The sequence below is a fragment of the Phycodurus eques genome, chromosome 7, assembly GCF_024500275.1.
Source record: "Phycodurus eques isolate BA_2022a chromosome 7, UOR_Pequ_1.1, whole genome shotgun sequence".
NCBI lineage: Eukaryota > Metazoa > Chordata > Actinopteri > Syngnathiformes > Syngnathidae > Phycodurus > Phycodurus eques.
Window position 1 is genome coordinate 4,659,896 of NC_084531.1, and position 25,387 is coordinate 4,685,282.

The 25,387-nt window shown below is 40.8% G+C and overlaps 1 protein-coding gene across 3 annotated transcripts in view; it reads left to right on the forward strand.

The window, feature by feature from the left end:
* Window positions 1-25,387, forward strand: part of LOC133404688 (unconventional myosin-Ic-like) — an 86,088-nt gene that overhangs the window by 19,443 nt on the left and 41,258 nt on the right. The window contains exon 1 of one of the 3 annotated variants that reach the window (XM_061680781.1): window positions 22,431-22,751. The exons of the other annotated variants lie outside the window; for them this stretch is intronic. Coding sequence (XP_061536765.1) covers window positions 22,734-22,751 — 18 coding nt within the window. The 5' untranslated portion in view covers window positions 22,431-22,733. Of the gene's footprint in view, window positions 1-22,430; window positions 22,752-25,387 lie in introns of those variants that run through there. 3 annotated transcript variants of the gene reach the window in all.

Below are 25,387 nucleotides of genomic sequence, written 5' to 3' on the forward strand. Positions count from 1 at the left end.
GAATACAGTCCTTACAGTGAGGAATTGAGACAGCAGGAAGGGTGGTTAAAATATTCCAACCAACAACTAATTTAACCAACCTTGCCAGTTACAGCATCTGCGATGACTCTTTGAACTCAAGCAGTAAATCTAGAGAGTGCTTTAGATAACAGAAGCACAGATATCAAAGTACTCTAAGACATGAGTACAACCGATAAGTTAGGATGTAACAGCTGTCAACAGGGCGTATGCTGATGGCCTTTACAATAGAACAAATTACAAAAGTATGCTTTCCACTCTATATGGAAGTTGGATACTTCAACTGGGGAATTGCTTTTGCTTAGGAAAGTTTGTAAGAGGCTGCAGGCAGAAAGGTCAAAATGTTTGGATGATATAGCAGCATGACGACGCAAACAACAGAGAAGGGTCTAGTCAAATGGGGAAAAAAATGAAAAGTCAGACAAAAGATTGAATGTGCTTCAGTTGTGTGGGGGTCTGTGAGAGTGAATGTGTGTGTTTGATTGTGTTTGTGTGCTAGTGAGTAAGCATGAGAGAGAATACATGGTACGTTTTATTCTGTGGAGCAGCTACTCAAGTCAATAATTTCCCACATCCCAAAGATAGCAGAATTGGTACAGTGAGCCCCACCCTGCTGGGAATAAATGTTACGAGTTACTGCTTGGAATCAGTATTGCAGTGCTGACTGCTGTGGGATTGGAAACCACCCTAGAAATGAGTCCAAATCTACACAAGACTCATTGCCATTTTTGTACATACAGAATCTGGGAAGTCTGTCTCTCTATTTTTGCTATCTTTAGCAAGTTAGTTAAATAGTTCTATAGCAAAGCAAAGCATAGCAAATTTATTTATATAGCGCATTTCATACACAAGGTAACTCAATGTGCTTTACATGATTAGAAGCATATAAAAACAAAGAAAAACAATACGGCTTATAAACATTTAAAACAAAGAAAAAAAGTACAATTAAAACAGCGTACAGTGCAAGAAATATTTTAAAAGTGGAAATGCCCTTAAAAGCATGCGAAAGAATAAGAGTTTTTAACCTGGACTTAAAAAACATTCACACTTGGGGCTGATGTCACTTCTGTTGGCAACTTATTCCATTTGTGTGCAGCATAATGGCTAAATGCTGCTTCAACATGTTTGCGTTGGACTCTGTGCGCCACTATTTGACCAGAGTCTGTCGATCTCAGAGGCCTACTGGGTTTATATTCCATTAGCATTTCTTTCATGTATTCAGGATCATTGAGTAATTTATAGACCAGTAGCAGAACTTTAAAATCTATTCTAAAACTGACTGGAAGCCAGTGTAAAGACTTTAGAATTGGAGCAATTTGCTCTGACCTCATTGTTCTGGTCAGAACACGAGCTGCAGCATTCGGAATGAGCTGCAGCTGTTTAATGCTCTTTTTGGGGAGTCCAGTCAGAAGACCATTACAATAGTCAAGTCTACTTGAGATAAAAGCATGGATGAGTTTCTCCTAGTGTGCTTGACACATGCAAGCCTTCACTCTGGATATGTTCTTCAGATGGTAGAAGGCAGTTTTAGTAATTGATTTGATATGACTGTTGAAAGTCAGGTCGGAATCTATCAGAACACCAAGGTTTCGGACTTGATCTTTGGTTTTTAAGAGAGTGGCTCCAGGTATTTACTAACAGCAGTCCTCTTTTCTTTATTGCCAAAAACAATTATATCAGTTTTGTTGTGGTTTAATTGAAGAAAAATTTGGCTCATCCAGTTATTTGTTTTAGACAGTGACACAACACCTCAATTGCAACTGCTATATATAACTGTGTGTCATCGGCATAGCTATAATAGTCAAAATTAAAGTTCTGAAGAATTTGACCCAGGGGTAGCATATACAGGCTTAACAGTAGGGGTCCAAGAACTGACCCTTGAGGGACCCCATGGTCATTGCCATTCGATGAGATTGAACACTTCCAATGGTTACAAAATAACTCCTTTCCTCCAGGTCGGACCTGAACCATTTAAGGACTGTTCCATTTAGTCCTACCCACGTTTCCAACATGTTCAGCAGTATATTATGATCTACCTGTCACGGTGCTAAGTCAGATGTGAGTTGGATTGAACCCAAGAGGAGACTGAGGCAGAGGGAGTAGATTTAGAATTTATTGCAGGTTGGCACAGGGTAAGGATATCCAAGGCGAGGTGTTGGGCCGTCGGGGACCAGGAGCGAGCAGGAACCGGGAACGTTAGCAGGTGGTGTGGCGTGGCTGGTGCAGGCAGCGAGGCGGCGCAGGCAGGGAACACTGGAGACGGGAGAGAACAAAATTGGGTGAGTACAGATGCGGGTCGTTTGATAATTACTTGCATACCACAGAAACCTGGAAGTATGAGCGCCAGCCAGTGAGTCACAGACAAGTGTCAATACTCAGGCAAAGGTTTGCTGGACTTGGCAGGCTTAAATGCATGCAGTAATCAGTGCTGCTTGAAGACAGGTGCGCTGCACAGGTGATGCTGATTGCTGGGGAGACAGAGGGGGAGAGGGAGAGACAAAGCACAAGGCGCCACCCAAGCTCCAAAAGAGGAACTGCAGGCCATGAATCATGACACTACCGTATCAAAAGCCGCACTGAGGTCCAAGAAGACCAGAATTGAGTCTTGAGAATTTCCTGAGTCAGTATTCAACCTTATATCATTTACCACTTTGATAAAATCAGATTCTGTACTGTGAAGAGTTCGGAAACCTGATTGAAATTTGTCAAAAAGGAAAGTTAAGTTCAAGATATTGCTGAGTTGATTAAAAATAACTTTCTCAACAATCTTAGCTATGAAAGGGATATTGGAGATGAGTCTATAGTTTGCTAACATGGAAGCGTCCAGGTCTCTTTATACTCCCGTGGTTGCATGGCCGACAACGCCTGCATTGCATCACGTGACCAACGAATTGCCCCGCACGGCCCCTCTGCGTAGCTTGCCGCGCACACAGCAACAATAGTTGCTGTGCATCGAATGCCGCGGAGATCTTGTCTCGTGATTGGTCCGTTGTAGTCACATGCTTTGATGACGTACACAGCGTGTCCCTTGGTTCTAGATACCATCTACGCTGCCGCCTTCTTGATCGATTTTGCAGCATAATTAAACGTATCATCTGGTCATCTAGGTCCATTTCTTCTAGCAGACACCGTTCCATGGTCGCCATTGTTGCTGCTTTGTTCCTTGTTACTGAAAGGAAAGTAAAAACGGCTACCGGAAATGGCCCAAAAAATGCAGAGGAAACTCCACCCTGTGGTGTCCTAGCCAATACCAGCAATAACGTCACCCTCGACGTGGAGGTGAACTGCAGTACATTTTCAAAACTGCGCGCGTGTGTTGCGCTCGAGTATAAAGGCACACTACGTGCCGGATAGCCGCAGTGACGTCAGCGCGGTCGCCGTCCGCGTGAGTGTAAAGAAGCCTTTAATGGCAGCCCACTTTAAGAGTTTTAGGAAACTACGAAATTTACAATTTCTTATGTTTTTATACATTTACATTTAAATTGCGTTGTTGTCATCTGTAAATAAACTTCAGAAATGTTTCTTTAACCCTGTTGTAATACTATTACTTGCCGGGTTTGCAATGGTAAAGTAACTCAAAAAGAGATCATTATGGCATTTTCCCCTCTAATAACAATAATATAATGACCACAGATTGTGCCGTAATTGATGTCTTTAAAAAACTATTATACAGCACAAACACTTAAAAAATATATTGTTGCACAGCAGACAATATTGAATGGACTTTAATCTGATATGAAGTTGATCTCTAATTGCAATTTCACAGTCGAGGGATTAAAAACAAATCACAACCAATCGGGCACTTCTAGTATCGATAATTCATGCATCCATTTTCCATACCGCTTTATCCTCACAAGGGTCGCGGGGGCGTGCTGGAGACTATCCCAGCCTGAATTGGTTGACAGCCAATCGCAGGGCACATAAAAACAAACAGCCATTCGCACACACATTCACACTTAAGGGCAATTTAGGGTCTTCAATCAACCTACTCATACGAGAGCGGCTCCAACTACCGGAGACAAATTCCTTTTGTGTTTTTGGACATACTTGGCAAATAAAGATGATTCTGATTCTCTAATGCTCTGTTAGCATGCTTGCCAATCATTACAGATCAAAATATATAATTGTACCATATACTCTTAACCCACAAACATTCTTTATGAACGAGTTGCCACTGTAAAAAAAGGAGGTAAATTACAACATATAGCAATCATTTTAACAGTGATGCCTTATTGATCTAAATAGTATCCATAGCCTCGGTTATGGTGTCAAACAGGAAAACAGTGTCCTAATAAAGACTGTAAGGGCTACTTTTATCACTGTGTACCTTTTTGTTAACGTTTAACTCAGACCTTCCATGGGCCATTGATAATTTCAGAACAATTTGAACAGGTGTGGCCATGGTCATGGCAAGAGAAAGACTGAGTAAACCCTGTGGTGTTGGACTAAACAAATGGGGGAGGGGGGGGAGACGGCGAGGGAGACATCATCTCTGTGTAAAAAAAAGAAAAGGAATGCAAGTACATTTGATGAATAAGATAAGCATGCCTGGGAGAAACTAGACTTTGACTGCGGGCTGGTCTTTACCTGCTTGTTGGTGTCAAAAGGGTAGTGTGGGCGGGTTTGCTTCTCAGAAACTGGCCTAGGATTGGGCGTCTCAACTGGTATCACCCTGTGTCCCACATTTCCCAAGGTCATTCAGTCACGACCCACTATTATATAACTCAAATCTAAAAATATATATTTTTTAAACAGTCTTTGAAAACATAATCTTTTTAAACGTAAATACACATAAGTTAAACCACATTATTATGAAAATGAGAGTTGAAAGAAGTAAAATGCCACAAAATGAGATGCTTAACTGGTGTCTTCATTGAGTAAAAACTGAGGAACATGACAAATGCATTTATTAAAATGCATGAAATTTAAAAACTCAAAGTACTCACATACTGGGATTTCTGGTGCAGTGCTAGCATTTCAATGGTTTCAAATCTTTGTTGGAACATCTCTGTGTTGTACTCGTGCGTAGGTGTTTTCTAAGGGCACTCTGCTTTCCTCCCAGACTTCCCCAAAACATGCTTCTTGGGTTAATTGAAGACTTTAAATTGCTCATTGATATTGAAGTGAGTGTGAATGCTTTGCCCTGCGATTGACTGGAGACTAGTTCAGGATGTTCCCCGCCTCATCCCCCAAGTCACCTGGGTTAGACTACGTTTAATCACAACCCACATGTGGAAGAAGTCTTTTGCTAACAAAAAAGGTCTTAATGTTAGACATTTTTTTGGTTTATATTTCCTTGGTGGAACTGGGAGATTGCGTCTGTCCTCCAAAGAAGATATGATAGTCTTCACCAATGCCGTGTGCTCCATACCTCCCGAGCAAACAAAAATATTCAGTCGAACGTACTCCTGCAGCTCTTCCCACTCAAACTATGAAAAGTGTTATAGAATGTCTGTTTCAAGTGTAGAGTCAGACACCGAATGCTTTGGATCTGTTCACAACATAATTAATCAATCAGGTTTAATTTTTATTCCTAAATCAAAAACGTTCTGAAAGTGTTTTTGTTTGATTATTTCTCAGTTGTAGCAATGCCAATACATTTTATACCATTGGAAAGCCTGTTTATTTCTCTTTTAAATGTTGGCCCATTCGTAAGGAACATAAATTTGTGGGATGATTAGCATAACTGAGTATATATATTGCATATGTAAAACTCAGAACTCGAACAAAATACTCTGCTATTGACTCTTGTTTGGTCTTCTTTGGTACATGATTGAAATCGTACTTATCAGTAATAAGAAATAGACAAGACATATTGGCACTTGTTAACTATTGCTACAACTGTTTATTCTTTTATTTAACGATCAGGAGAGTCAATTGCATGTGGCTAAACGATACACGGCCACAGCAGAGTGGCACCGCTTGATTATGCTGGTCCTCAGCCTGTTTACACACTGCTGTGGGATGACATTCCACTTCTCCACCAGGAGTGGTCGCAACTTGTCCAACATCTCTGCTTAAAGCCGTTCTGTATTGGCGAATATTGCCATTTTGGAGAATGGCATTTGTGATCTATTCTGTTACAGGAATGACACTTGTTGCAGAATACTAATGAATATCTCTCTGGGTCAAGATTGCCTTTATTGTGAGTGTTGGAGGTCCACACAATCATACTGCCTCCACCAAAAGGTGTTACTCTATTGGTGCAGCAATTTAGCACAGCCTTCTGACAGTCTTTGACACACCCTAGACAGAGTTCGGACTCGTCACCGAAAATAGCGTTCCTCCACATGTTCAGGTTCTAATGCAGGTATTTCCAGGGTTGTTGGGATACTGTAAACTGCAAACACGGGTCAATGGCAACATCTGAATAAGCTGTTTTGCATAGGCAGTGACAACATCAGCTCATTGCACAAATGCATTTGCCGAACAAATACGCAGAAAAATCCACCTAATGTTTTAACCTTTCCTTTTATGTATTTCAAAGCATATGCAAGTATCATATCAGCTTGTCACACAATGTCGTCAGGGTTAGGGCCTGAGCATTGTTACATAATATTTTAATTATTTATTTGCAAAGGGATGGTCTTTGATACTTCACGTGTACTGCATCTTATTGTATTGTGCAAGTGTAACGAATGCATGTGAGACAGTGTTTTTTTTAATGCCCCTCATTTGAATTGTTTTGTAATAGTTAATAGTTAATTGAGTTTGTAAAAGCTCTGTAAATAATACCCTACTTTTAGTGTTAAAATCGATCCATGAATTTACAAATCTCTGTTACAAAAAAACAAATATAGTGAAGCAAATGATAATTTCTTACTTAAGATGTCAAATTATTATTTACTTCCATTCCTGAACGTAAAAATTTGTTTTAGTGGGGTAAATGCTATGCTTTATTCATTTCTGATTCAGAGAACAAAGAACTGGTTACTAAACAGCAAAAGATCTACTTGAGTAATTTCTACAATACTTTGTGCTGATACGTGGTATGGGCCAAGGAAGTTACCATTCAACTTTAGCACCGAACACTAATCTTGAAAGGAACGATACATGTAAAGCAAAATACATTGAAATAGAACAATTAAATGTGTGCAATAAGTGGTCATTGATTATCAGTGTATATATCAGTTGCAAATTGGTCTGTCTACTAGAGCTGTGCTGACTGCAGGCAAGTAGCTTTGTTTTAGCAGTCAAACCTTGCCACAATATGGACCGCTTGGTATAAATAAGACCAATATGCTGTTTGGCCCTTTAGGGAGTGAGATGAGGGTGGAGTACAATAATAGGTACGTGATGAACGTGGAGACAAAAGAGGCCTGGGCAAAGGGTCAATAGGGATGAAGAAAGGCAATATGAGGCAAGGAATGGACTTGGTATGAAGATTGACAGGTTGAATGTTCAATGTTTTGAGTTCCTTTTGAACCAGTTGCCACCTGCCCAAGGACTGGATAAGCCTGTTTGTGTATGTTTTTTCTCTCTCTCTCTGCCTTCTGTACTTGGTGTTGTGGGGCTGTATTGTTATGCAATTTTCCAGTATTTTTTATAACTTCAACCATAATCTTTTTTTTATATTTATTTATTTATTTATTTTTTCAAAAACACTTATTGAATCTGGGCGGCACGGTGGGCGACTGGTTAGAGCGTCAGCCTCACAGTTCTGAGGACCCGGGTTCAATCCCCGGCCCGCCTGTGTGGAGTTTGCATGTTCTCCCCGTGCCTGCGTGGGTTTTCTCCGGGCACTCCGGTTTCCTCCCACATCCCAAAAACATGCATTAAGTGGAGACTCTAAATTGCCCGTAGATGTGACCGTGAGTGCGAATGGTTGTTTTTATGTGACCTGCGATTGGCTGGCAACCAGTTCAGGTTGTACCCCGCCTCCTGCCCGAAGATAGCTGGGATAGGCTCCAGCACGCCCGCGACCCTAGTGAGGAGAAGCGGCTCAGAAAATGGATGGATGGACTTATTGATTCTGGGTCGAAGCCAGCTCTTAACCAAAGCACAAACCAGAGGTTACACTCAGTATTTTATTTAGAGGGCAGAAGTGTTATTGTGCTTTGTAGCAAAACTTTGAATTCATATACATTCAAATGAAATTGTTAAACATTTTAGTCGCTGGACTCATATGGACACAAACCATTCTGTTGAGGAAAGAAAACTCCACAATGAACTGAGATAATTTGAAATGGACAAAAGCAATTAAAAACAAATAAACATAAAATCGTTATAACTAATGAAAACTAGGCTGTGATATATTTTTGTGATCCAACTGAACCCTTTTTTTTTTAAACTAACTAATGTCACTAGACTAAAATGAAGGTTACTCTTAATATTTTGTTGCACAACATTTTGAGGACAGTCACTGCATTTAAACGATTTCTGTAACTCAAATAGTCGTGCACCACTTGACATTTTTTTTTAGGCCCGCATGAGCAAACTTCTTAGGTTTGACTGTTGATGTCTGCTGGCTGAATGTTCTAGCTCATTTGTCATATGTTCCACAGGATTTAGATCATCATGGATCTTAAGAACAGTCTGATGTTTTGTTCTTAGCCAGTCTTGCATATTTTTAGGTATGTTTTGGGTCATGATCCTGTTGGAGGACGAATGACATGAGGCTGAGGCTTTCTGACACTGGAAGCACATTTGAGAATGCTTTGATAGTCTTGAGACATCATTGCACCCTGCACCAATTTCAGACAATCTGTGTCAGATGCACAAAGTAGCCCAGAACATTATCTAGTCTCCTCCTTGTTACACAGTTGGAATTGAGTTATTTACATTGTACAAAATCTTTAGTACCCTTCCATTAAATGAAGAAAACCCCACAATGGTCACTAAAATAACTCACAACTGACTGAAATTTGAATTTCCCCAAAATTCATATTAACAAACCATAAGCCTTCTGGGAAAATCTTTGGACAGATGAGACAAAACTGGAAATTTTGGCAAATCACTTCAGTTAATAGACACAAAATGAAGCATGCAAAGAAAAGAACATTGTACCTATGGTGAAACATGGAAGCAACCTCAAACAGTCACAGTCCAAACTGTCCAAACCCGTGGGGTCAAAATGATCACAAGAACGGTGAGCAAAAATCCCACAACCACATGGGGGGGGACCTAGTGAATGACCTGCAGAGAGCTAGGACCAAAGTAACAAAGGCTACCATCAGTAACACACTACGCCCCCAGGGACTCAAATCCTGCAGTGCCAGACGTGTCACCCTGCTTAAGCCAGTATATGTCCCGGCCCATCTGACGTTTGCTAGAGAGCATTTGGATGATCCAGAAGAGGATTGGGATAATGTCATATGGTCAGATGAAACCAAAATAGAACTTTTTGGTAAAAACTCAACTTGTCGTGTTTGGAGGAGAAAGAATGCTGAGTTGCATCCAAAGAACACCATACCTACTGTGAAGCATGTAGCTGAAATAGGCGCAAACACACCTGCGACCCTAGTGAAGATAAGGGGTTCATGAAATGGCTGTATTATGTTTTTGTTTTACAGAATATTCCAACTTCATTAGGGTTGAGGTTTGTAGTTCTTTGCATGTGGCTGTTGTGCATTTGAAAGACCTTAATTATATTCAAGAGGAGAAAGAAACTGGCCACTGCAGCAAAGTGGATACTGTGGGGTAATGCTGCAGCATCCAGAGCTAGCGCACAGGTACAGCATAAGCGTTACATTTGCAGGTTTAGTTTCTAGCCATCCCCAAATGTTAATGACACCAAAATGACACATCTCCTTGACCAATGAGCTACCAGTAGGGGTGGGCTGATACATATCATCTTTGACATAATCGCTTTAATGATGTGCAATTTTACATTATCGAGTAGGCATAATGTCTTGAAAATAAACCAACCTAACAGGCATAAGAGGAAGAGAGAAAGGAGGAAGTGCAAGTCCTCATTCGCCGAATCAGTGGACATGATTTAGTCATGTGACTCAGTGGCAAGCAAAACAAACACTCGCTCTAAAACTAATTGGCCGACTCCGAGCAACCTTTTCAGGACTTTAGCAGCTTAACAAGTGGGTAAACGGTCATCACGAATCTCAATGGAACGCATATATATTTTTTTGTTGGCCAAAAGAAAATTACACAGGTCACTCGATGTACGTGCTGGCTGTCCAAATGCAGCCAGTTTAAAAGTGAAACGAAGAGAATGGGGACTGAAGGGTGCTGTTTTGAATGTATATTCACTGGAGGAATTCATTTTGAATAACATTCACAAAGAAAACTCTGCACTGTCAAAGTCATCCCAACTGCTTGTGAGGCTAATTGAGGAGTTAGCTAGCATAGCCCTACTGCCGCACCATAAGTAAATATCTCACTATCCCGTCACCTATCACCCACTGCTTTACTTATTTAAATAGTATTTCCAGCTGCTAAACTTGTCACCAGGAATAATCAAAAGATTCCGTGGTCATGACATCACATATTGCCATCGTCATAGGTAACTAATAACTGTATCGGAATACATTTGTAAAGTAATCCTCCCAGCCAGAGTATGAGGAATTCGTAAAACTTTGCGATTCCACAAGCATGACTACCACTAAAGAAAAGATAAATCTGCACACTCAGAAAACCCTCACAGCCATTCAACAAACGTGTACCATATGACGAAGCAAGTAAACATTGGCAAGACATTAAGAATGCCATCAACTACATTTCTTCTGCAGTGTTCTAGCCAAATATGTAGGATAGTGTGTGCTGTAGTGACAAACACAAATTTGTTTTAAAATAATTTTATTAGGTTTACATTTATGTCATCTAAATTATTTTTGTTTTGTTTGTTACAAAAGCTAAAATAAAATACTGTTAAGTTCGGGCCAAACCTTCGCCGGATCTTGTTCTTTGTCTGCTAGACTAACATTAACATAACTCCCAAAAGACTATTTTCTCAGTTAAGGATGTTTAATGCCACAAGAGTGGTGCGTTGGGAGACAGACTCTGCACGGCGGCTGGAGGTTGTCTGTCGTCCCCTAGTTTGTTCCCTCATTTTATCCTGTCTTGGTCTTACATCCTCGAAGGGGTGTGACACAGCCTAACAATGTCTCAGCACTTTTCCTATGTGTGACTCAACAATCTTTGTTTTTTTTCGGGTGGCAGCTGGCTCCTGCGTTGGACCCTGTTGGTAGTTGGGGCCCCCATGCTTTCCGGGGGTGGTGGTGGTGGGGTGCGCTGGGTGGGTGATTCAGTGTGGGGTGTGGTAGGTCCTTGGTACCCATTGCCCTCCCTTTTGGACTGGTTGGGGTGCTTCGATTGGGCTAGGGGAGTGCCCTGGGTCCTGGGGAGTGGGTGGCATCCCCCAAGCGAGATCCCCTTCGGGATGGGCTTGCTGGCTTGGCCCCTCTTCCACTGCGGATGGAGGGGCCCACCCTTCCTCAATGTGCTGGCTCAGCAACTCCGTACACCAGTTGAGTAACATACATGTGATATGGTGTTCATTCACTAATACGTTACATAGACACGCTATAGGCTTGAATTGCGTATGTTGGGACAACTAACAATAACACAGGTTATATTATCTAGTCTGGTTAGAGCGTCTGCCTCACAGTTCTGAGGACCGGGGTTCAATCCCCAGCCACGCCTGTCTGGAGTTTGCATGTTTTCCCCGTGCCTGCGCGTGGGTTTTCTCCGGGCACTCCGGTTTCCTCCCACATCCCAAAAACATGCATGGTAGGTTAATTGAAGACTCTAAATTGCCCCTAGGTGTGAATGTGAGTGCGAATGGTTGTTTGTTTATGTGTGCCCTGCGATTGGCTGGCAACCAGTTCAGGGTGTACCCCGCCTCCTGCCCGATGATAGCTGGGATAGGCTCCAGCACTTCCGCGACCCTTGTGAGGATAAGCGGCTCAGAAAATGGATGGATGGATGAAGGTTCTGACAGGTGTTGAGACACTAAGAGCATCCCACCACATCACTCATTGGTAGCACTGCCTCATTTCTCACATCCTGTCCTGCCCTGACCTTTTCTGTCCTGTCTCACCTTGTCCAATTGGTTAGTTGTTACATGTCTTCACTGGGTGCCCCCCAATCCACAAATTTGACTTTGTAACGTTACTTGTGGTCAAATATCTAGACTAACTATTGTTCTGCAGTGGTTCGCACCCCTATTCCCCTTGTCTTTTCTGTCCCCCAGTCTGTCCCCTAAAGCCCTTTTCTGTCGGGCTGCATTTTCAATAAACATCAAAATAATTAAAAATATAAAAAATAAGCACAGCAAAACTCTTCCATCACAGAAGGCATACAGATCCAGCATTTTACATGGCCATGCAGCTGAACAGGATAGGTTTAAAAAATAAAAACATTAAAAAAACATTAAATTTTTTTTTAAATATTGCCATACAATATTCTTGTGCAATGTTTTGCAGTAAATGTAGGAAGCACTTTACAAAATAAACAAGAGCTGTTGTTATGAAACGCTGTGTATATCAATAAATGTACTGGTAAGTACAGTAAATAGAGATTTTCAAAAAAAATTTTTAAAGATCTTGTCAAATTATCTTTATTGTAAAATAAAATAAAAATATTGAGATTTATCTTTTTGCCCTTATCCCACACCCCTAGCGACCAGCGGCCAGTGGTTTACAACATCCATAAGGGATTTTGTGGGCAGGCTTGGAACCCTACTTTATTAGCTACGAGAAATAGTCCCTCATAGTACTTTTGCCAACTAAAAAGTTTCACTAGTGAGTGGAGTGGTGACCCTAGAAGGTACCGTGGTGCAAAGTGGTAGCCAGCAGCTTTTTTTTTTTTTCTTCAGCTGTAACTTGCACTTTAGTCAAGGTAGATGGATAGATAAATAGCTCCCAATATCAGTCAGTTGGGCCAAAACCATAAAAATGTTATCTTTCAGCATTACGATGATGCCAAGCAAAACATTTCAATTAGCAAAAGAACATTTAGTTTCAGTTATTGAATGGACCAGCCAGAGCAAGGACGACTTGAGTCAGAGTTACGGATTGACACCTGACACAACCAACCGACTCTAAGCCAGACAGATGTCTTTGAAAGATTCAGAACACTCAATTTAGCTTAGAGGTATGTCTTAATGGGGTTGTTCGAGGAAATACCATGCATGACCCAACTGCTGCCCCAGCCTAAAAGCAAGTGTATGCAAGTGTCGTCCAGTCTCCCTTAATTTAATTTCAGGCTTGCTATTGTAGTGTTTTGTCTGATGTTGCTTAGCTCTCTCAGAGTGGAAACATCCCACTCCTTTATGGTCTGGCACACACACGCACGCGCGCACACACACACACACACACACACACACACACACATACACACACACTGGTGATCCACTTTGCCACGTGTGGGAGGGAGGCACATGAAACAAGAACGGGAAACCCCGTGTGTGTGCACATTGGGTACGAAAAGTATTCAGAGCCCTTTGTTATATTGCAGCCATTTGCTAAAATAATTTATTTTCTTTCCTCATTAATGTACACACAGCACCCCATATTGACATTTTTGTAGATGTATTAAAAAAGAAAAACTGAAATTTCACACAGCCATAAGTATTCAGACCCTTTGCTGTGACACTCATATATTTAACTCGGGTTCTGTCCATTTCTTCTGATCATCCTTGAGATGGTTCTACACCTTCATTGGAGTCCAGCTGTGTTTGATTATACATGATTGGACTTGATTAGGAAAGCCACACACCTGTCAATAGAAGACCTTACAACTCACAGTGCATGTCAGAGCAAATGAGAATCATAAGGTCAAAGGAACTGCCTGAAGAGCTCATGGACAGAATTGTGTCAAGGCACAGTTCTAGCCAAGGTTACCAAAAAAATTCTGTTGCACTTAAGGTTCTTAAGAGCACAGTGGCCTCCATAATCCTTAAATGGAAGACCTTTTGGACGACCAGAACAATTCTTAGAGCTGGCCGTCTGACGAAACGGGAGAGAGGCGCTTTGGTGAGAGAGGTAAAGAAGACCCAAAGATCACTGTGGCTGAGCTCCAGAGATGCAGTCGAGAGAAGTTCTAGAAAGTCAACCATCACTGCAGGCCTCCGCCAGTCGGGCTTTGTGGCAGAGTGGCCCGACGGAAGCCTCTCCTCAGTGCAAGACCCATGAAAGCCTGCATAGAGTTTGCTAAAAAAAAAAACACCTGAATGACTCCAAGATGGTGAGAAATAAGATTCTCTGGTCTGATGAGACCAAAATATAACTTTTTGGCCTTAATTCTAAGTGGTATGTGTGGAGAAAACCAGGCACTGCTCATCACCTGTCCAATACAGTCCCAACAGCGAAGCATGGTGGTGGCAGCATCATGCTGTGGGAGTGTTTTTCAGCTGCAAGGACGGGACGACTGGTTGCAAACGAAGAAAAGATGAATGCGGACAAGTACAGGGATATCCTGGACAAAAACGTTCTACAGAGTGCTCAGGACCTCAGAGTGGGCCGAAGGTTCACCTTCCATCAAGACAATGACCCTAAGCACACAGCTAAAATAAAGGAGTGGCTTCAGAACAACTCAGTGACTGTTCTTTAATGGCCCAGCCAGAGCCCTGACTTAAACCCAATTGAGCATCTCTGGAGAGACCTGAAAATGGCTCTCAACCAACATTCACCATCCAACCTGACAGAACTGGAGAGGATCTGCAAGGAAACTTGCATCATTCCCAAAAAGACTCAATCGCTGTATTAGCTCAAAAGGGTGCTTCTACTAAATACTGAGCAAAGGGTCTGAATACTTATGGCTGTGCGATATTTCAGTTTTTCTTTTTTAATAAATCTGCAAAAATTCCAACAATTCTTTTTTTTTCTGTCAATATAGAGTGCTGTGTGTACATTGAGGCAAGAAAATGATGACAGAGTGAAATATATATATATATATATATATATATATATATATATATATATATATATACGTACATACATATGTATATGTATATATGTGTACATGTATATGTGTATATATATATATATATATATATTGAGGCAAGAAAATGAAGAAAATGATGACAGAGTGAAAAATATATGTATATATATGTATATGTATATATATGTGTATATGTATGTGTTTATATATATATATATATATATATATATATATGTGTGTGTGTATATATACATATGTGTGTGTGTGTATATGTATATATATATATATGTGTGTGTGTGTGCCAAAGTTGCCATAAATTGTCAAACTGGTGGTTATGTCAGAACACAGACTCACACTCAGCCTCTTTTGATATTCTAATTCCTCCTTGAACTCTTTATGTAAGTTCCTGCTTTGCATTCTCTTTCTTGAAGCATTTCTCACCATTTTTGTTTCACTTTCCTCACTTGTTTGCAGCCCACATGGCTTGCATTCTTTTACTCTGACATCACAACCGCACTGCCATTTGATTTTTCTTCAGTCCTTCCCATCTCACTCTTTTTTATTTTTTTTTTAACTTTAGACCTTAGGTTATTCTTCCCAGAATTGAGTGATATTTAACAAACAAACTAATTAAATGATTATGCTGTCAAAGATGTAAAAGTATGTGATTAATGAAGGTATGGGAGACAGAGAGGAATGCTGAGAGATGGTAATGGAATGACTGGCTAATGTCAGGATTTAGTTGGCATGTGTGTGTTTTGTATGTTGGAAGTACATGCAGATTTACAGTGGCACCAGAAAATATTCACACCCCTTCACATTTTCCACATTTTGTTGTTAGACTTATTCTAAAGCTGATTTGAGTAAAGTTTTCTTTAAAATAAAATCTATATACAATATTCCATAATGACAAAGTAAAAGCATATTTTCAGACATTTGTGTAAATGTATATAAAATGTAAACTTTCAAACATAATGGGTACGTAACTAATCACACCCGTTGCTATGACACTCAAACTTCAGCTCAGGTGCATCTGATTTCCATTGATCAACCTTGAGATACTTCTAAAACTTCAATATAGTCCCTCTATGGTAAATTCAGTTGATTGAACATAATTTGGAATGGCATACACCTTTCTATATTAGGCACTGGTGTCAAACTCAAGGCCTGGGGGCCAAATCCGGCCCGCCAAGTAATTTCATGTGGCCCGCGAAAGCAAATCATCTGTGTCAGCTTCCATGATTATTGCTCAAATTCTCATAAAATAATAACAATAAATAGTAGCGTTGAGACATTGCAAGAATTTTCTGTTTATGGTAACTTGAACAATAGTTGAAGAAACTTTTATCCTTGACTTCTGATTTCAAAACTAGGTATCCATCAATTTGTATATAATAATGAGTGACTAAACATTTATATGGTTTCACAGTCAACGGCCCTCAGAGAGCAAACCCTGACTACAATGTGGCCTGCGACAACAATGAGTTTGACACACCTGATATAAGGTCTCATAGTTGGCAGTGCATATCAGAGCAGAAACCAAGCAATGAAGTCTAAGAAATTGTCTGCAGACCTCTTAGACCGGATTGTGTCAAGGCACAAATCTGGGGAAGGATGCAAAATAATTTTAGCAGCATAGAAGGTCCCAAAATCCGGGGCTCCAGTATTCCTTTGCGGAGATAGGGAAACCACCCAGAAGGTCAACCATTGCTAACACACTCCACCAGTCAGACCTTTATGGTAGAGTGGCCAGACAGAAGCCACTTCTCTCTAAAAGGCACATGGCAGCGCACTTGGAGTTTGCCAAAAGGAACCTTAAGGATTCTTAGACCTGCAGAAACTAAATTCTCTGGTCTGATGAAAACAAAATAGAACTTTCTGGCCTGAATCGCAAGCGTCGTATCTGGAGAAGAGGCGGCACTGCTCATCACCTAATACCATCCCTACTGCGAAGCATGGTGGTGGCAGCATCATGCCGTGGGGCTGTTTTAATGCTGCAGGAACTGAGCGAATAGTCTGCATAGAGGGTAAGATGACAGCTGCCAAATATAGAGAAATTATTCAAGAGACCTCACTCCAGAGGGATCTGGAACTCAGACTAGGGCGTCGATTCACCTTCCAACACGACAATGACCCAAAGTACACAGCCAAGATAACAAATGAGTGGGTTCAAGAGCAGCCTCTGGCTGTCCTTGAGTGGCCCATCCAGAGCCCGCACTTGAATCAAATCAAACATCTCTGGAAAGAACTAAAAATGGCTGTCCACCGATGCTGCCCATCCAACCTGACTGATCTTGAGCGGATCTGTAGAGAAGAATGGGAGAAAATGCCCCAAAACAGGTGTGCCAAGCTCGTAGAGACATACCCAAGAAGACTTGAAGCTGTGATTGCTGCCAAAGGAGTTTCAACAACATATTAAGCCAAAGGTGTGAATACTTCTGTACCCATTGTTTGTTTACCTTTTCAATAAATTTGCACAACTGTCGGAAAATATGTTTTTAATTTGTCAAGATGGGATATTTTATGTAGATTTTTTACTATACTCAAATCAGCTTTAGAATAAGTCTGTAACATAGCAAAATGTAGAAAAAGTGAAGGGCTGTGAATACTTTCTGATGACACTATATATCTAAAAATTGTTGATAGGTGCACTATGTACATTAAGAATTGTTGCCATGGGGTTAATGCTGGATTCTCCGCTCCGGGTTTTCTCACACGTCACTCTGACAGTTTAACACAGGAGAGAAGAAAAGGCAACCATCCATCCATCCATTTTCTGTACTTATCCTGACTAGGGTCGTGGGTGTGCTGGAGCCTATCCCAGCTATTTTCGCAACCATTTGGTGTAATTTCATCTTTGAGGCTATTAATATGATCTGTGTTAGAGCAGGAAGAAAGCCAATATGCAGAAACAACAAGAGATGTACATACAAAAGGTTTGTTAAGGTATACAGCTACTTTTGACATTGTATTCCATGGCACTAGCATGTTTCATCAGGCACTTGTGCTGGGTGGGGGAAAAAAAAAAAAAAAAACTAGGTTCCCTATTACGAGGTGTGTCATTTTAACTTGGCTCAGCTGTACAGCCATATTATTTTTAGTTGATGGCCAGATATAGCGTAATTCTGTCATCGGCTTGATAGAGGCACAAAGTGATTATTGAGCATATTGTCATGGAGACAGGTGGGGAGGTTATGTGCTTGGTTTTGACTTTCCTAACTCAGAGCATATCATTATTTGAATTTAAGTAAATAAACACAAATAATAATAATAATAATGTTCTTTCTGGCGGCAAGTATAGAACCCCGTGGGACACCTTTGATAATTGATAATGGGTCCAAAAGAAGACCCTCCACCTTCACTAATCGTGTGCGCTCAGAGCAGTAGCGCTTTATCCTTTCATTTAATTATCCATCTATCTCTTTTCTATACCGCTTAGGTTCGCAGATGAGCTGAAGCCTATCTTGGATTACTTTTGGCAAAAGGCGGGGTGACACCCTGGACTGGTCACCAGTCAATTGCAGGAAACACAGACAAACAATCACTGTAGCCTATTGACACTATAGACTCTTGCATGATTTTTGGGATGTGAAAGGAAGAGTATTCAATTGTATATAGTTTCGAAAGGATTTTCAAATAATTGTTGTGTTTGCGGCGGCACAGTGGTTGACTGGTTAGCACATCTGCTTTACAGTTCTGAGATCCTGGGTTTAAATCGAGTTTACATGTTGTCCCTCTGCTTGCGTGGGTTTTCTCCGGGCACTCCGGTTTCCTCCCACATCCCCAAAAAAACATGCATGGTAGGTTAATTGAAGTCTCTAAATTGCCCCTAAGTGTGAATGTGAGTGCAAATGGTTGTTTATGTGTGCCCTGTGATTGGCTGGCAACCAGTTCAGGGTGTACCCTGCCGCCTGCCCGATGATAGCTGGGATAGGCTCCAGCACTCCCGCGACCCTTGTCAGGATAAGCGGCTCAGAAAATGGATGGATGTTCTTTCCCTATATTTATCTTGAATCGTTTTCGCTGTCCTGTTGCTGTATCTTTGTATCTCCATATCATGACTTTGTGGCGCTAAAATTGAACTCATCATATTACATCCATCTATCCATTTTCTATTCCACTGATCTTGTTTGGGATCGTGGGAGCTATAGCCCAACCCATTTGGCATCAGGCGAAAGGCAGATCACACCCTGGACTGGTTGCCAGTCAATCATAAGGCACATGCGCTAACTCTCACAGGGTTAGGGTTACCTTATTGTCGTCATCTACACAAATACATAAACAAATTTGATTATTTGTTGTTCAAAATGACGTTGCCTCGACTGCACTTCATTGGTCATCATGGTGAGGTTTCATGGAGGAGCCTGAGGTTGATTTGGTTCCACACACCTAGACATATGGCACGATGCTACGATAAAAAGCATGTTCAAACTTTACATCTTGACCACATGGCCAATGAAAAGTTGTTTACATATTCAAGATGCCTCTGACGAAACTTTGCCAGAGGAAGTGAGACAGGAAACAAGAATTTAAGAAGGGGGGGGGGGGGGGGGGGGAGAGAGAGAGAGAGAGTTCCCATTTCAGATTTTCCCACAGTGTCAAGGTCATATGTGCTTCCCTCAAAGTGGTCAGTGGAATTTTAGGTTTTTCCTCCCCTTAGTCTAAATGTAATATTTAATTCCACGTTTTCTTCTCGAGCGATTTGATGGGGCTGTCCTGGCATGGCAATTATTGCAAAGAAGCAAGTTCGAAGGAATAACTCCTTCCAACATATTGTGCGGATGTGTGTTGCCCTTGGACCATACAAGCAGTCTTTGATCTGTTGACAATAAGGCTAAGGCTGGATTGGATTTCTTATTATAAGATATGAAGCTATGTATTGTTTTTATGGTGCGTCTCAAAGTCTAACATTTATTGCTTCAAAGCTGTTTAAGTGATCAAGCCAAGCGATTAAGAGAACATATGGGAGGAGACAGAAGCATGATCTATAATGGACCCAGTAAATGCAGTCAGGATACATTTATTTTTAGATACATCCTCTCCATATGTGTGCTGTTGATGAGCAAGGCTTTCGAGATATCGCAACAATTATTCATCTCATGCTTCTTAAATACAATTCACTGAATGCAATGCATACCCTCGCTGTGGCCCAAAGTCAGATCACAACATATTACGACATGCTGTTTGAAACAAATTTCGACCCAAAATATGCACACATTTGCAGATAACCTGCACTGGTGGCAGTGGTGGTTGTATGGTATATGCTGGAATAGTCATGACAGTGCATCCCAAACAAAAAGGGACAAATGATGTCCTTTATTTAGCTAAGCTCAGAAGGACAAAGAAGATACTGTAAACGACACTGATGTCTGGTGTGTACATTGGAACAACATCCAGAGCAAATGTAAGGGTGTGATCATGTGCGGTGTCACTTAATCCACATTTTCTCCAATTACTATCTACTTTATCAGCGTAAACTTATGACAAAGTGGGTACATATTGGTGCATAGATATCACTACTCTAATTGTGAATCTATAACCTGCGTTAAGGTATTTTGTGTAGTTGCATTAACCTTTTATCGTATTCGATTCATCTAAGGCTTTCTTGTACTACAAAAAATATTTTTAATCTGTTGCTTACTTTTCTTTACGATTTACGCCTTTACTCTTTGTCACATCCTTTGCTCACTCAGAAACTATAAATAGTCACCAGTGAACTCAAAGTCTGCAAGAAGTGGAGAAGGAAGGGTTAAACAGTCTGACAGCTGAGCAAGATATTGGTGGTCAAGCTCCTCCTTCTCTTCCAACTCAGCACAAATATGGAACCTCAACTTTAGCCTGTAGAATAAACACACACACACACACACACACACACAAACACACACACATACACACACTTTGCGTTAATGTGCCGAAAGTCGATGTAAGACAGAGGCAGTAGCTAATGTGAATGTTTTGACTTAACACAATGTGTGTTGTGCAGCTGGGAATCACCTATCTCGACTTGTATCTTTGCCTGTTCCCTGCTGTGTTTCTACTGTGTGTACAACAGTGGTGAGAGCGAGTCTGGAAAACATTACTCGGATTCCTGACGCAGAGGCTGTGATTATATTGGGAGTGAGGACAGAAAGAAGTCCTCGAGAAAGAGAGAGGTTGAGGTGTACATAGTTTAAGCCCTCACGCAGATGCATTCAAGCCAGGTTCAAATTTAGCATGTTTTTCTTTGCTCCTTCTAGGCACAGAAAATTTTCAGTCATGTTAATGTCTGCATCAGCAAAAAAATTCTGCTTCATTTAGTTAGTGTCGACCACAAGAGGGCAGTGTTGAAAGAAAAGTGTTATTCATCTAAAAGTGTGTAGTAGACTGCCACTGCTCTGATTAAATGTCTATGTTACACAAGCAGTACGAGTGTATCTACAATACAGCAAGAGGTGTTGCGGAAATATTAAATTTCAATGATTTTTCAGTAGCAAGTAACATGTCTTCTGTTTTTGTGTATTGTCTTGATTATCTGTGCGGATGATTTCATTTTAGCTGTCATTCCCCAGAGCTCATTATCACGTCATTTATCTTGCCTAAACTAAAGACAGGTGAGGCTGTCCTAGACACATAGAATTTGCAGCATTAACCAGTACTGTACTAGTTGAATTATATTCACAAGCCTATTAGATCCCCAGGAAGGAGAATCATAATGAGGCCTATAAAATCTGTCTTGCCTGTTGCCACTTTTCAGGTCTTTGATGCTGCGGCTTTCAGAGGTTTTTAATTGTAGTCATAGTGCATTGCTAGTATACTGCATGTAATGTGTGTGCTCTGTGGCTTCAAACACTCGTGTTTAAAGCAGGCATGATTTTTTCCCCCCTACAATTTTAAGCACTCCCTGGTTGTCTTAATAACATGACTAGGACGTGCTACCCCAAGAACAAAGAATTACAGCACACTTGAGTCCTTATTTTTGTCTCATGTCTCATGTGAGTGACTGTTAGCTCGCCCCCATATACTTTTGGGGTAATGGCAAGTACTGATTTTGTTACCAATTAGGGGCGCAGCTATTTGGCTGCATGTTGAGCAGAGCCCCAAATCTTAAAAAAGCGAGTGGGAACTGCGACGCATACACTTGCCCGACAAGGACAAAATCAATCGCATTTGCCTTCATGGAGTCAGGACTTCATCAACAAGCTCTTGAATAACACTTGTCAATTTGTGTGTGGCTCCGTCTATGTGGGGCATCATCAAACACAAATACTTGTCTTCTGCATGTTCTCAGAGGCACATGCTCATTGGCTGTAAAATGTCACTTGTTATTAGTGTTAACAAGCAGATGCATTGGACGCTCAGGCCTTTGATGTGCCTGTGCGTGGGTCTGTGTGTGTGTGTGTGTGTGTGTGTGTGTGTGTCTAGACTAATTGTACTCCCTGTAACGATATTGGACTAATAATATTGGTTGTGCTTGCGTCGTACAAGATGCTGGAGAAAGAGTAGCGTAATAGTTGAAGGAATGATGGAAAGTTTTCACTCTTGGCATAATGTCCAAATAGAGCGGGAGAGGAGCGGGTGACTTGGGTGGGGGACGATTAAGCAAACTAAGGGAAGGGAGTGGAGTGGTGTTATGTGTCACCCAACATACCGACTATTTCCTCTGGAGCGAGGGAGGGAAAGGAAAATGGATGTATAAGCGAAGCAACGAGACAGTGTGAGCTGTAAGCAGTAAGAGGAGAAGCTATGGCAGCTGGGTCTCAGGAAGAAGGGGAGCGCTTTTAAAAACAAACTGCGCTCAATAGTCGCCGTGACGCGTTGCTGTAACCCAGACACTTACAGCTGGATTGCAAGATCGGTGGAGCCCAGAACGTCGTCCAAATCACTCAAAACCAAGAACAATGAAGTACAGACCTTTGGTAAGGTTTCTGTCGAGCAAAATATTTTATCTGGTCATTTAAAGAGCAGGTTTGCGTTTTTTTCAATCTCTATGTATGGAATTCAATCTCTATGTATGGAATTCAAAGCGTTGAAGGTAATTTGCATATACGTCATTGGTCAGACTTAAGGATATAGTTCATCGTGTGAAAGACGCAGCTGACTTTATTTGTGAGGATCACTTTCAGTTGGGTTGTAATTATGTAATGCCCTGGGCAGCATGCTCTTGAACCTGTGTACCAGATGAGAGAGATACAGGTGAAAAAGAGACCTTGTTTTTCCTCTGGTGACGCACCATTGCTCACCTCTCTAGCACTTCATCTTAACTAGTCGATCTCATTGTTACTCTCTGTAACTCCAACTGTATTTGTCATGTTGATATTGTATTTGATTTATTTTTTTTTTTTTTTTTTAGAAAAAGGCACGTTTTCATCACAGTGCGTTTGTGTTTGCACCGCCCACAGGGCGAGACAATCACATGGTGGCATTGTGTGGCCAGGCAGCATTCTTTTGCAGTCACTGAGAATGGAAGCAAGTATGTTAATGAAAAAAGTGTGTTGATGTGTCAATGCAGCGAGAGCCTCTGTGACTTTGTGTTGTGCATTTATGATGACATTCCCTCTCAGCTCCAACTCACATGCTTCTCCAAAGGATCAGTTTTCCAAGACTTGTCCATTTCTCAAGCTTTATCTATGTTGAAGATGAATTTTTGCGCAATTTGTCAGGATAGTAGAACGCACTGAGAGATTCTTGAACCAGTTGTCATTACTTCCTCTGGGCTGTCTGACATTAGCTCAATAGTTAATGTCTGCTAGTCTTTATGCTATCTGCTTTTCGACACCTCCTTCCCTTCTCGTTTTCCGTCCAGCCTGGAAAACGGCAAGCTGGCTTCGGAATAGCTTGTCAGTTACCAAGAATACAAATGTAATTGCACGAAAACTTTCATGCTGAATATCCATGGAGTACCGTTGGGGAAGAGTAAGTTAATAGTCAGTATAATTTTTCAATTCTTAATGCTTAAGGATTCATTGAAAATTTCAAAGGTAGACTATAATCTGTTAAGACTGAAATAGGCAAGTGGCAAGTCTCCATATCCTCCTTCTCCTCCTTGATAAATCATGAGTTAACTGTGATTGACAGCAGTTTTTAGAGAGCTGAGTTCAATTTCATTGGCTACACCCAGGTCTGATTACCTCCAGATTTGTTGAATCAAGAAATCACAAGCATAGTACCAGTCAGGTAAAGTGAAGTAGGCTACAACATCATTTTGAAGATCTGAAAAAAATGTGTGATAAATATGCATAAAATAAATTGGGAAGGGCACAAAAACTTTTTCATGGCACTGTACCTACTGGAGGCTGTTATGTTAACAGTACATTGTTAAACCTGGAGGTGACATAATGTAGCCACATTGTGACTTACTCCATGCAGGCTGTGTGGTGGAAGCCATCTTTTTGCTGTAGGATGGAGAATTTCCCCGTGCTTGTTATGGTGTCACAAGTTGGCCCACACATTAATCCTCGGGCTAGGAGTGTTCTCTTGTGTAACCCGCTTGTACCGTCTGTATGACCCCTATACAGGCACACAGTCTAGAATAAGTCACAACTCAGCTCACCTCATCTCAACTTTATTTTATATATATATATATATATATATATATATATAATAATAACTGCAGGTGAAGTACTGTAAATAAAAATAAAACATAAAACACTAATAAAATATAATAATCGTAGGGATATAACAAATATAACAATATTCACGATATCGCAATATTGTAAAATTAAAAGTGTCTCTATCGTCGTGGTCTTGTCTTGGTATACAATAAGGACACGTCGTGGCTAAAATTTTGTTTTGGGATGGCTATACGCAGCCACACTACTTAGCCAGGCTGCTACAGCCAGGCTTAGCGCTCTACTTTCTCATTAAGAGTATAAATGCACCCAATTGGACGTGTAACCCATGTGAATGTACTGTAATTTCCCGCGTATAATGTGCACCCATGTATAATACGCACCCCCAAAGTTGACGCTTCTACCTGTGTATCATGCATTTTTACCATGCATGATTTTTCTTCTACCCATATGATTGAAACATGAAGTACTGTATTTTGTTAGTTTTTCCAAATAATTATTCTGAAGTTAAGCACTTTATTTGAACATTTAATACTTTCTTTTTATTTACTTGCTCTTATTTAGAATTTCACAGCCCTACTTTTATTTAGTAAAGGAGAAAACACACAGTTGTGCTCATGTTTGATTACCCAGGCAGAATTTGTAAGGTGGGTACAATTCTTTAAAGAAAACATGAAGGGGCCAGGCGAAACACATTAAAAAAATTTTTTCATGGGATTCAAATTAAACTGTCAAGCTTTTCAGAAAAGCATGATCATTAAACAAAACATAACCATGACGAAATTAATGATGGTTGTTGTTCAGTCATCAGTCATATTTCCAAAAAAAAACAACAACAATATTCCACAAATTCTGCTAGGGTATCTAAACTTATGAGCAGAACTGTACATACAGTGGGTACGGAAAGTATTCAGACCCCCTTAAATGTTTCACTCTTTGTGATATTGCAGCCATTTGCTAAAATCATTTAATTATTTTTTTTT